At 40.2% G+C, this 13,267-nt stretch overlaps 1 protein-coding gene across 1 annotated transcript in view; it reads left to right on the top strand.

The window, feature by feature from the left end:
* The first annotated feature begins 2,689 nt into the window (after positions 1 to 2,689).
* gucy1a2 (guanylate cyclase 1, soluble, alpha 2) overlaps positions 2,690 to 13,267 on the top strand; it is a 57,421-nt gene continuing 46,843 nt past the window's right edge. Inside the window, exon 1 of the mRNA XM_061719253.1 lies at positions 2,690 to 3,122. Coding sequence (XP_061575237.1) covers positions 2,811 to 3,122 — 312 coding nt within the window. The 5' untranslated portion in view covers positions 2,690 to 2,810. The remainder of the gene's footprint in view (positions 3,123 to 13,267) is intronic.

Raw genomic sequence — 13,267 nt, 5'->3', positions numbered from 1 at the left:
ACACTCCCCCCCGTTACCGACACACTCCCCCCGTTACCGACACACTCCCCCCGTTACTGACACACTCCCCCCCGTTACCGACACACTCCCCCCCCGTTACCGACACACTCCCCCCGTTACTGACACACTCCCCCCGTTACCGACACACTCCCCCCCGTTACCGACACACTCCCCCTGTTACCGACACACTCCCCCCGTTACCGACACACTCCCCCTGTTACCGACACACTCCCCCTGTTACCGACACACTCCCCCCCGTTACCGACACACTCCCCCCGTTACCGACACACTCCCCCCCGTTCAGTGGCGTCAATTCAGTCGAAGCTAAGGTATGGCAAGGTTTTGAGTCACAGAACTTCACTAGAATATCAATCAACACGTCCAGCGAATACTTATCACAGAAGTCTGCTATGTAGCTGATCTGTGTGGTCAAGAAAACCGGAACTTTTTCAAATGCAGTCTCGCTCACTGCAAAAACTCAAAATCTTACCAGGAATATTTGTCTTATTTCTGGTTAAAATGTCAAAAAATCTCATTACACTTAAAACAAGAGTCATTACCAGAAAAATAACTTGACCATTTTCACCTGTTTCAAGTAAATTTTCACTTTAAATAAGTAGAAAAATCTGCCAGTGGAACAAGATTTATCTTCTCATTACAAGCAAAACAATCTTGTTCCATTGGCAGATTTTTCTACTTATTTTAAGTGAAAATCTACTTGAAACAGGTGAAAATGGTTGTTTTTGAGTCTTGTCTTAAATGTAATGAGATTTTTTTTTAAAAGAGACTAAAAATTAGACATTTTAACTAGAAATAAGACAAATATTCTTGTTAAGATTTTGAATTTTTGCAGCGTATAATAACTAGTGAAATCGATCATGTTGTTCTTATTTGCATTTATTCCATAAATGTATTTAAAAAAACAAACATTAGAAAATGGTAGTTTTTGAGTCTTGTCTTAAATGTAATGAAATTTTTTTTTAAAAAGAGACTAAAAATTAAACATTTTAACTAGAAATAAGACAAATATTCTTGTTAAGATTTTGAATTTTTGCAGTGTATAATAACTAGTGAAATCGATCATGTTGTTCTTATTTGCATTTGTAGTTATTCCATAAATGTATTTAAAAAAACAAACATTTACATTTAACCCTTGAAGCAAAGGTGTGGAGGCTGCCATACCTTGCCATACCCAATTGACGCCCCTGCCCCCGTTACCGACACACTCCCCCCCGTTACCGACACACTCCCCCCGTCACCGCCACGTCTGTACCAGAGCAGTGAAGGATGGACGGAGGACGGGAGGACGCGTCTGCGTGAGAGACGGGGACAGCAGCAGCACGGAGGGGACAGCAGCGGGGACGCAGGGCGCACATCTGCGGGGCGACAGTAACATCCAACACACGCATGCTGGACTACCATGCTGGACCAGAACACTGCGCATTTTTGGCGAACATTGATGGGTAGTTTTGGCCAACTAAGGAAATGTCTGCTTTGAAATAAGCTGCTGCTCGACGCTTGTCTCTTGAAAGAAACAATAATCATTGCCAGGGGGTTCTTTCTTTATTCAGGTTTTTTTTTATTCGGGGGAAGGGGGGGTTGTGGGGGTCACCTGCTGGAGAGAGTCCTGCCATGCACCCAGGGGAGTCAAGGTGGACCGCTGGAGGCAGTACTCGAGTTGTAAAAAACAATCAGGGGGGATTTTATCGGGATTTATCGGGATTTTATCGGGAACAGATAATTTGTGCTGATTACAAATAATATAATATATTAGCCTACAAATAATAGCAGTGACCAAAACACCCGTAGAAATACTGCAGGAATGACATAGCAGCAGTTAAATGCAGCCACTGGGCTTGCATCAAATACATCAAAACACAACAATAAAAAAACTGTTTTCTGAACTTATCAACATGACTCGGTCATTCACAGGATAAGTAAAGTGGATCACTGCAAAAACTCAAAATCTTAACAAGAATATTTGTCTTATTTCTAGTTAAAATGTCTCATTTTAGTAAAAAAAATCTCATTACACTTAAAACAAGACTCATCACTTGAAAAAAAAAATTCACCTGTTTCAAGTAGATTTTCACTTAAAATAAGTAGAAAAATCTGCCAGTGGAACAAGATTTTTTTTTACTTGTAATGAGAAGATAAATCTTGTCCCACTGGCAGATTTTCCTACTTATTTCAAGTGAAAATTTACCCTAAACAGGTGAAAATTGTCAAATGTTATTTTTCTGGTGTTATTTTTCTGGTGATGACTCTAAATGTTGAAATAGCAGTAAAACCACATTCACTGATGAAATGACATAAGGGATGGAAAGGGGGGATGGCAGTTTTACAGGGGGGATGATTTGGACCGTTTTTATTTCAGGGGGGGATGCCATCCCCCCTCATCCCCCCTCAACTCGAGCACTGGCTGGAGGATAACAGGGCCGTTTTGAAGAGGACATACCCCCGCCTGCCTCCCCATCCTCATCCTCCTCCCCCTTACATAAATGTTTGCGTGCCGTTAGTCTCTCCCCCCCTTGCTGAGGCTCACACGAGGCAGACGCATCTCATATGCATGCGGAGACCCACCTTTCCTCTGCACCCAGAACCACGCAGACGCACGGACTTTAGCCCTGTCTATCCCTCTCTCCTCCTCCTCTCTCTCCTCCTCCACCCCTCTGTCTGATGCCTCCCCGGCGCGCAGGTGGACGTGGTTCGGATCCTATTGTAGCATCCTCGTCCTCAGCGCTGCCACCATCATCACCATCATCATCACCATCATCACCCTCCTCATCCTCATCCTCCTCAGCGCCACCATGTCCTCCTCGTCGCGCAAGATCTCCTCGGAGTCCTTCAGCAGCTCGGTGGGCTCGGACTGCGGGCTGGAAAGCCCCGGGGGAGACGGAGGGGACGGCGGGTCGGAGCCGGCGGACGAGAGCCGAGGTTGCCCGTTTTCCTCCTCGTTCTCCGCCCGCAGAGCGGAGCTCTGGAACGGCCGCGGCGCAGACAGGTCGGCCTGCCCGGAGCAGACGCGAGGAGCCTGCGTCCCCCACAAGAGGGGGACCAGGAGGAGACGGGTCAACCTGGACTCGCTGGGAGAGAGCCTGAAGAGACTCACCTCACCCACGGTAGGGCTGCCCTTCATGCATACACTGGAAAAATACATACAAATAAACATATTTAAATCTGTGATATTAACAATTAAAATTGAAGTTTGTTGCTTTACATGAATACATCTATTTTTGAATTTAATCTGCATTTGTTCATAAAACAAGACATTGTGCATTTTTTCCTTCACAAGCAGTGTTTATGTAATCCCAGGCAATCATTTCATTCACACACAAACAACAAGCAATTATCTTGTTGTATTTACTTTTCCTTTAACAATTTTAATTTATTGGGCAGATTGACCAACGTTTAGATGAAACATGCTTTATTTGTTTTATGTAGAACACAACAGAGATTTTTTCTTTTTTCCTCTTTTTTCCTTTTTGTTTTTCTTTTCTTTTTTTCCCTTTTTTTCCCTTTATCTTTCCTTTTTTTCTCTTTCTTTTTTCTTTTTTTTCTTTTTAAAGTCAACTTAATTTTGATAAATTAAGTTGACTGTACTTGCAAAATGTATTATTTACATACATAAAATTAAGTAGTTTATAAAAAGACTAGTCTTTCTCGATCTACATAATAATCTCATGCAAAAAGTTGACTTATTTTTTAAGTAGATCAAGCACAATATTTGTATCAGTGTAGGCTTCCAGGGCTCTCCAAATGCCCCCGAATCATCTGATAGAAAGTTGCACCCTGTATACCCTTCATGCATATAGGAACTTAACTGAGTCACCATGGGATGATGAGACAGTTTAATTTGAATATCACCATGTTAACGTTTGCTCGTCTGTCATGTTTTTGCATTGTTTTGACAAGACCAGTCATAAAATGACAAAACATCCAGAGGTATTCACTCCTTTGCACAAGGATGCCTCCAAAGTTCAGAAAGGAAACGGCCTTTAAGACCACAAAAAATACACCTTTAAAGCCTGAATTATGGTTCTGAGTTAAATCGACGCAGAGCCTACGCCGTAGGCTACGGCGTAGGCTCTGCGTTGGTGTAACGCGGAACCATAAATCAGCCATAAGCCGTTCTGCCTCAGACTGATTCTCTAACATCCCAGACAGTTGCTGTCCAGACAGGATACGATGTGTTCTCATCTATGAGGGGAAAAAAATGCTTCCTTTACATCTGCTGGCCTGAATCATCTGCCAGATTATGTAATATGTTGTTCTGAGGGAGAGAAGGAGATGCCCATGGCATGTCTCTGTACATATAACAACGCCAGGAGTGTGATGGATGGGTCTGTTTCTGTGTCTATCTGTGTCTCCGTAGTATTACAGGCTGTAATGCAATAAAACAGCTATTAAAACGGAGTGCCATTGTAATAGATGGTGTGTGATTAGGGAGTTTGCTGTTGCTGGTTCATTAGTTGGAGATTTGATTGCATCTTGTCCAAGGTTTGTACAGAACAGAAAGGTCATTTGAAAGAGAGCTTTAATTCTCACAAGAATACAATGTTCCATGATCCCAGAGGTGGATACAAATCAAGTTTATACATTCATAGACGGACCGTCACAGTAGCGCCCTGAAAGCTGTTTATGACCTCTTTGACTTTTTAAAGCAAGCTGAATTTCTATGGTTAACGTTATAGTTACAGACAGTTGCAACATGAGCATTACAGTGTCATCCTCTCTTTGGCCATTTCTGTGTACAATGATATAAATTCCATGGCTCATTTTCATGAAACTTGGTAGAAATGGGAGTGTGGGAGGAGGAAAATCCCATGAGATTTTAGTGTGGATCCCAGCTGATTTAGAACAATATTCAGTTATTTATGGTAGGTTTGGTTGCAATACTGCTTACCTTTCAACAGTTTTACACTTAGTCTGGGAGGAGGCCTGTACTTTCTGAGTGTACATCTAGTAGCAGCTGTGTTTCTATATATTTTTGAGGGTATAATCTTCAGAAAAAGAACATTTTCATCAGATAACTGAAGACGCTTCACTAGTCACTTTGCCTTGTTGGATGTATAACATGCCACAGAAAGACTGTAATACCTTGGCTATAGTTTAATATGAACTGACAAGGGCTATTTTTGTCCCTCTGGATTTGAACAAGAGCCTAAGGTGTAGAATTAAGGTGTAGGTGTGTGTGTTCACTGCTGACATGAAATGTGTTGCCTTTAATCTGTCGATCAATTTTTTTCTCATTTGGAATGTACAAGAAATTAAAGAGGAGAGTCATTTGGGAAATTGACTGTCTGGCCAAAATGGCAAGGAATGGTCTGTTTTTATTTTGTTTTATTAAATATATATGCTTATTTTTATTGTTGATTTGCCTGTACAGCACTTTGGTCAGCTGAGGTTGACTAATAGACTTGACTAATTAAAGTATTGAATCAACATATGGTTGTATTTTAGTGGTATTGTTGAAAAAAAAAATCTAAAATCAACAGCTAAATTTGTGTGTTTTTTTTGTGAGATGAACTATAAAGCAGTGCCTATTGATTTATATCATATTATGGCCATAGATGGAGAATGCCTTGACTGATGGATGCGTTGCCACTGGATTTATTGTTAGTTCCAGGTTGGTTTAGGCCGCTTCTCTACATGATAGCAGTAGTGCTCTATTTCCATCAGATTAAAGGAGGTCGCAGGAGTGTACCTTTTTTTTCTTCTTCCAAAATTATAAAATTTGCTCAGTCCCTGTGGTTCTATTCCCGGGAGGAATAAGAGTTGCACAGGAAAAACATTTCTGATGCTCAGGCTACTGTGCAAGATAATGAAATTCAGCCGCACACGTATAAAGGTTGGTGTATACTGGAGAGGATCAGTGAGGGCAAACTTCAGCTCTCAGCTGCAGCCCTCTGACTTGTTCAGTTTTTCATAGATTTATGAAAAATGAAAATAGTGAAAAGGAAACACTTGAAGAGGGAACTGTGTGGCACTCAATAATGATCTATCATTTACACGTGGGCGACAATGGAAAACTGTACTTTTGTGTGTGAGTCAGTGTGCATGCGTGTACATGATAATTTGCCTACAATTAGATGTAGACGTTTGGCATCAGAGGAGCTTTGTTTTTAAGCTGTAAGGGGTCTTCATGGCATGTTGTTTGGTTAAAGAACTGCTTGGGAAGTGTGGTGGACGTTGGTGGGATGCGGCAGTTTAACCCTTACAAGGTACTAAGGCTCAGGTCAAATTGGCCCATGCCAGAGCAAAGGCCCTCAGTTCCTCAGAGGGCTTGGCTATCCCTTAGCGCCTTGCAAGAGTTAAACTGTCTTCCATACAGTGGATTTCTGCCAAAGCATTTTTGATGTGTGCTACATTAAGTGCTGAGTGCTTAAAAATGTCACTGTTGTAACTAGCATTACACAGATGTCAATCAGCTTATAGTTGCATAAATATAATCGCGCTCAAATCATACAACGCTCTGTTTGTCTTGTCTTGATCTCTGTCACATGCGTGCAGACACTACTCGTGCACACAGTGGGTGCATGGAGAGGCGATGCTGACTGCAATGGACCATGACTGACAGAACAGAGCATGCTCTCTGTGGTCGTTTTCACCCTGGCCATACTGACACAGAAGCAACAAAATGCACAGACATGCGACCACGCACACAAGTACATACACATTTAAATATGCTAAAACATTAACCTTTTCTCCATTTGTGTCTGAGTTGAGGGTTGGAAGACAGCTATTAGTGTACTCCCAGGATGCTAATCGAAAGACGTTTTAGTCCACGGATCTGAAACATGTCAAGTGGCTTTTTTTATGCTGCAACATCTCTGTCAGGAAAAAAAACTTTTAATATGAGTACAACTAGGGGTGGGCAAAAATATCGATATGGCAATATATCGCAATACTTTTCCAGCTGATTCAATATTGATATTCAAAATTTGAATATCGATTTTTTTTTTTATATATATATTTTTTATCCCCGATTTTTTTCCCATTCTATCACCCAGTGCTCCTACCTAAGTGACAGTCCTGGGCATTGCCACTCTCTACCAACCCTGGGAGGGCCCTGCACTGAGCTCAGGTTTTATTTCACGATTTATTTCATTTTATAATTTATTTTTTATATAACACAATTGCCTGTCCTTAAAAAATGAAAAATAATGGACAGAGGTTTATTTATTTATGGATTTATATCTATACTGACTGATCGCTGTGCCTGTCCTTGGTTTTAGTACCCATCTTTCTTGTGTTTATTATCATTTGCCACATAATTAAAGCAACCTCATACTAAATTTAATGTTAATTTCATATGATGTAAATTATATGAAAAACATATACAAATATGTTGTAACTTTAGCTTGTATAGTTATAATAAAACATTGTTTTGACACAGTTTGTCCCATGAATTGTCACTATAATCTGATGAACGTGCAACTCGGATTTTAAGATCCATCACTATCATCTGATGTACATATATACAACTTGGATTTTAAGATGTGTAATGCATTTTTTAATTTTTCGGTGAACTATGTAGAATATAATAATCGGGATATCGCATAATCGGGATATCGCAATGTGTATCGTATCGTGGCTCAAGTATCGTGATGCGTATCGTATCGTGAGGTCCTTCCCAATACCCACCCCTAAGTACAACTATGTTTTAGTGACTTATCATTATTACTTTCTGCACATACATCATGAGTATTTTAGAGGAAATTGCTCCACTCCACATACAAAACGTATGCCGTACATAACAAAATTTGGGTTAGCAGGGTGACTTAAGGTTTAATCTTGAGTTTTCTAGCTTATGGTGAGGGTTGACTTTATACTGGCCTCTATTGTCATGATAAATTATTGTACAATCATTACACATAAAGCCATCAGTTGCCACCCTTCATAGCAGGTGCCTTGTTGCTTGGATGGCGAAGGCAGCTAAGAGTAAAAAGACTGTAAACCCACCGGCTCCCTGTGAGAGGCATCTGCTTAGTGGCGCCGTCACATGCACTGCAACAACGATATTTTGTCGACGATTTCTGGATAGGCATTATGTGAAATTTCTTTAACATGTGAATCCTGTGCACTGGACGTTTTCCAGCAGCCTCTGCAGTATTCCTCTGCAGAAACTCTTTAGCCCACGTGTGAATTACAGCAGGTAATCTTTCAGAGAATTGATGAGTGCAGGTGTGCGTACTGATTATGGTTGCTGCTTCATTCTTATTCTTGCCACTATGTCGCTTTCCACCTGTTCATCAATATTGCAGATAAAAATACCTGAATTGTATTTACAAACACAAGAACAGTCATCATTATCAGAAGGTAGCTGGACTGATCTGCCAACAAGTGTGTGCTGCAAACCAGACTCCGATTCTTGCAGTTGACTCAGCAGTGCAACGCTGCTATTTTCAACTGAAAATCCTTTTGATTTTGGTTAACCTGCAACTATAAACAAAGCCCACACTTAGTTATCTGAACTTTTCCAGGAGTTTCCATGTGTGAAAGCTGTTCATGGTGTATATTCATAAACTGAGCGGAAAAAACAGACTAGCTAAAAGAGACACAAAGTAAAGCTCAAATGTCCTATACTTTCCACCTTTCAAGGATACTTCACTTTTTGAATGATGTTTTCTTTGTTTTCTTTTATTTTCTACAAAGGCTGTTTGACACAGCTTGGTTGCAGCTAAATGAGTTGTGCTAAAATCGTTTTATAGGCCACAGGAACACCTGAGAGTAATTCTATGAATATATATAAATGTAATTATAGTCATATTCACTCATGGCCTGATGATTGGACAGTCATGCTCTAAGCCTATTAACTTGACTGTACGTTCACAGAAATTCGTTTGTTTATTCAAGCTTTGATTTTAGATATTTATTTCAAAAACGTTAATACTTTTATACTGTTCCCATTGGTGAAAGATGGAGAAGAGAAAGATAAATAGTCATTATCTGGGGTATGTTGAATTAGCTACTTAGATAAAGTCTGAAACAGGGATTCAGATAAGAGAGTGACGACATGGTTATGGAATGACTCACCACGTGTCCTGAGGCTGGTTTGTCCTGCAAAAATATGAAGAAAATATCTTTCATCCAAAAATGCAATTTCAAATGATAATCTAACCTTTATCGTGATGAGTAGCACACTGGAATTATGTTTTGTGATGAAATGACATGTTTGTGGTACTGATCCGCTTTAGAGTCTCATTAGTAGCTATATGCATAAGCCAAGGAATAAAGTTGATGTAAATACACATTTTAAATGCTTTGTTACTTGGCACCCCGTTGTTTTTTTTATGCTGGAATTTATCTTGTATGGCCTCATTTGGTGGAGGAGTTTCTTTTTTTAAGCAGTTCTGCCAGATTGAAAGTTAGCTGAGGCAGCAGCACCCACTGGTGATCATTGACTCACACTAGGTCATGCAAGTGGATGTTAATGAGTATTTTGAGAAGGAAGATTTAATTAAAGAAGGAAGATGATAACATGTCCAATGGTCAGTATATTTAAATGTTTAGGTTAATAGAAGAACACATATTCATCCATTATCTAGATCCACCTTTTCCTATTTAGGGTCATGAAAGGCAGGGGTTTGCCCTGGACAGGTTTCCAGTCCATCGCGCACACACACACACACACACACACACACACACACACACACACACACACACACACACACACACACACACACACACACACACACACACACACACACACACACACACACACACACACACACATGAACAAGAGGAGAACATGAAAAGTCCAGACACAAAGACCCCTGCTGGCAGTAAAACCAGGAACCGTGTTGCCTCTCAAACACACACTTGGACTGAAAAAAAAGAGTAAGATTCTCATACTTTAGAGAAGAGCATGACTAAATCTCTCACAGGAAAAGAAAGCATTACATAGCAACAAAGCAGCAGGTGAGATTTAGTTTTTTCCTCCTTAGGAATAAAAAGTAAACAACAGAGATTTCAATGAGGGAGATCAGAGCTAAAGAAGGAAAGGGTGGAAAAACAATTAAAACAGAGTATGTAGTTTTTTCTGAACACTTCTTTATCATGAAAGAAAAGCCAATACATTTCACCTGTCTCCATTTGTCATTGCTTTACTTGCATAAGGCTCAATATAATACTTATATCCTAACTGAAACAGTGACTTTATCGTCGTGATTGTGTTGCTTTGTTGTGTTTTTAACTAATCCCCTGATTTTGTACATGACTCAGTGAGATTACTGTGTGATGGGATATTGAGTTGCATGTACGGTAGACATGCCAGACGTGACAGTGAAGACTAATGATGTTCAATGTTTACAGTATGTTTGCGCATATGTGCGCGTAGCCGATAGCAGTTGGTGACACACAATTCTACACACATACAAATACTGTATACTGTGGATATGTGTGCAAGTGGGGAACAGTGGGTTACTCTCTAGACTGGGGTCATCAAGACTACACAGTTTCCTGTGTAAAGAATCCACTTTGCTCTTGTTTTTGCTAAATTGACCTGTGGCTATTTGCTCCTAAAAGTGATTATTTTTATGAACAAATGTTTGTTTCTGAGTGGCTCTGGTCCAGGTAAAGCATAAGAAACAAGTCAGGACTGAGGGGAGAAGTTTAAAACACTTGTAATACTTACTTGAGTTAGATAACTGCAATACGCATAGCCCTTGTTTAAGCAGATTATAAAATAACTAGGGATGTCCCAATCAGGTTTTTCTGGCCCAGATCGGATTCCGAGTCATTTGATTTTGAGTATCTGCCGATACCGAGTCCCGATCCGATACTTTCGTAACACATTAGAAAATTGAACAAATGCAAAATAAACTGATCCAGGTTGTCTCCCATTTTTATTTTATTCACCTTATTTTATCATTTTGCACTTAAACAGAGCAGTTCTCTTTGAGGCAGCTTGAACCATCAAGTAATAATAGTGCAACTATTAACTAGTAAAAATAGTGAAAATTTAAACATCAATTTGAATTAAATAAAAACAGCAGCTCAACTTAAAATACCCTGCAAGCCTGTAATGTGCTTTTTAGACTGTATCTTACTTCTTACTGTCCTTTTCTGGCTTAAAGAATAAAATGTTGGTGTTTGAAGTGACCTACAATCTTCCTCGCGGTCGCCAGGGTGTCCATCATGCTGCGTTGAGATAAAATAAGATTGTCCTTTATTTCTCCCTCAATGGGGAAACTCACTTTGCAAAGCAAGGCCTCGCACACGCAAAGTCGGCTAGAATGCGCGAGACAGGCTGTTGCGTTTTTCTGAACGCTCAGCTGAGGAAGTTGTCACAGACGCCAGCTTTGTTCGGTTTTCAATCACCGCTGTAACTCTGCTGTGCGCATGCGCAGATCACCACAAATAAACAATTTTATGGAACTCACTTTACGTGACAAGGCTCACACTCCTCACCCCACTTCACCCATAGCTTTCTTCATATTAGCAGCGTTGTCGCGCAAAATTACATGGAGCCGTTGCTTGTTGATACATCAGTTGTTTAGTATTTTTTCCATAGTTTGTTTGACGTGCTGATCAAAATAAGGAGAATAAAATATATATCCGATCCCTGATCAGGATGCAACGTCCGATTTCGATCGAGTCTGAAACAACGTGATCGGCCCGATTTCTGATCACGTGATCGGATCGGGATATCCCTAAAAATAACTATTTTCAACTTTCAGATTATCTGCTGAAACACTACACACACGCTTTCTGGCTGCACACACTCTGAGTCTCATCTCTTAATGTGCCGTGTTGTTGCCCAACATCCCCAGCATTCGCAGGTTCCTCTCGTTGTCATTTCCTCTATTACACACACCCACGCAAATGCGCACACACCAACTCTCTCCTGTATCTGTCCAGAGTGGATGGAGGCCACCGAATGACCTCTCCAGCTGGCACGCTGTGTTCCAGTATTGTCACAACAGCCGTGCATTTTAGCCCTATCGTAGATAATCACATTGGTCCCGCCTTCTCAAGCTTAGGCTGTCAGTACCGCAAAACATACCAGCTGCACACGCTGACAATCAAGCTGTGTGCATATTACAGTCATCTGGAAATGATGTTTTAGCCTATTTTTTTCTGAAGACCTTTGACAGAGTAGAGAGCAATATTATATTCAAATGTGAGGATATGACGGAAAAATCACCTAACAGAAAATATTTTTAAAATTAACCATTTTGACCTGTAACAGATAAAACTTTGTTACAGTCAAAAAGTGAAGCTCTTGTCACATGAACAGGATCTCCTAAATCTACTGCGTGTATAGAATTAATTATTAATTTTCTTCACACTTGTGGTTCACTGTGACTTGCCAAAACGTCCTCTGAGAAATGGGCCTGTTAAAATGGAATTGGTAGGTGATATATTGACATTGTTATTAGTCCATACGGTTCCCATGTTCTGCAAGGATGGGGATGTATGGGATGTGCTGAGAGCAGCCCTGCCCCAAATTAATTTCAATCATAATCATTCATTTAATATCAGTGAAGTAAAGTAGGCCAAATTATATCAGGAACAATTTTATTTTTATAAGATGGTATTGATACTTAAATATGTGGTGGTACCAAACTTGACCTCTTCGCCATCTTTATAACAAAGGACCAACTGGTGTACAACTGCAGATATAAACATATATCTGGTAAATTGCAAGATTTGTGTATTGATTACTTGTGTTTGCATATTTAGGTAACAATTTGGTGTCGCACGGTTTAGATTTTTGCCCTCACATTTCTGAAAATAATTTGGGACCATTAGCAACACCAGTTCTGAAGGTGAAGTGAATTAATAAAAAAAAAAGAAAGGAAAATGGGCAATATTGTCAATACCCTTTGCTTTGAAGACCTAAATTCTAATATGGTGCTGCCAATTACTGCCACATTACTACACTTGTGTGTAATCTATAAAATGTTTCAAAAGTGTCAAATTACCTTGGTATATAAACAACCTTCTTTGAAAGTTCCCACAGTCTACAACACCACTTATCCTTCGTTGATACGGTTAGTACCAGCCAGTGAAACCGTACATGGGGGTAGGCCTCTTTCAAAGCATGCAGCTTTTGCGTAGGAACCAGGGAAAAATGTAATTGATAGCTCATGGTACAGCAATGGCTCGTCAGGTGCTGTCGTGGTGCTGCTAAGGAGAAACACATTTTCAAAGAGTGCAGATTGTTTATACAAACATGAAAACAAAAGCATCTTAAAGAGCACCATTAACACCATTGGCCGGGTTTCCCAGATCAGTTAAGTAGTTCTTAACAGCGAAA

The sequence above is a fragment of the Cololabis saira genome, chromosome 4 (assembly GCF_033807715.1).
Source record: "Cololabis saira isolate AMF1-May2022 chromosome 4, fColSai1.1, whole genome shotgun sequence".
Lineage (NCBI taxonomy): Eukaryota > Metazoa > Chordata > Actinopteri > Beloniformes > Belonidae > Cololabis > Cololabis saira.
The sequence above is the reverse complement of the archived record's forward strand: the minus strand, read 5'-3'. Positions and strand labels throughout refer to the sequence as shown.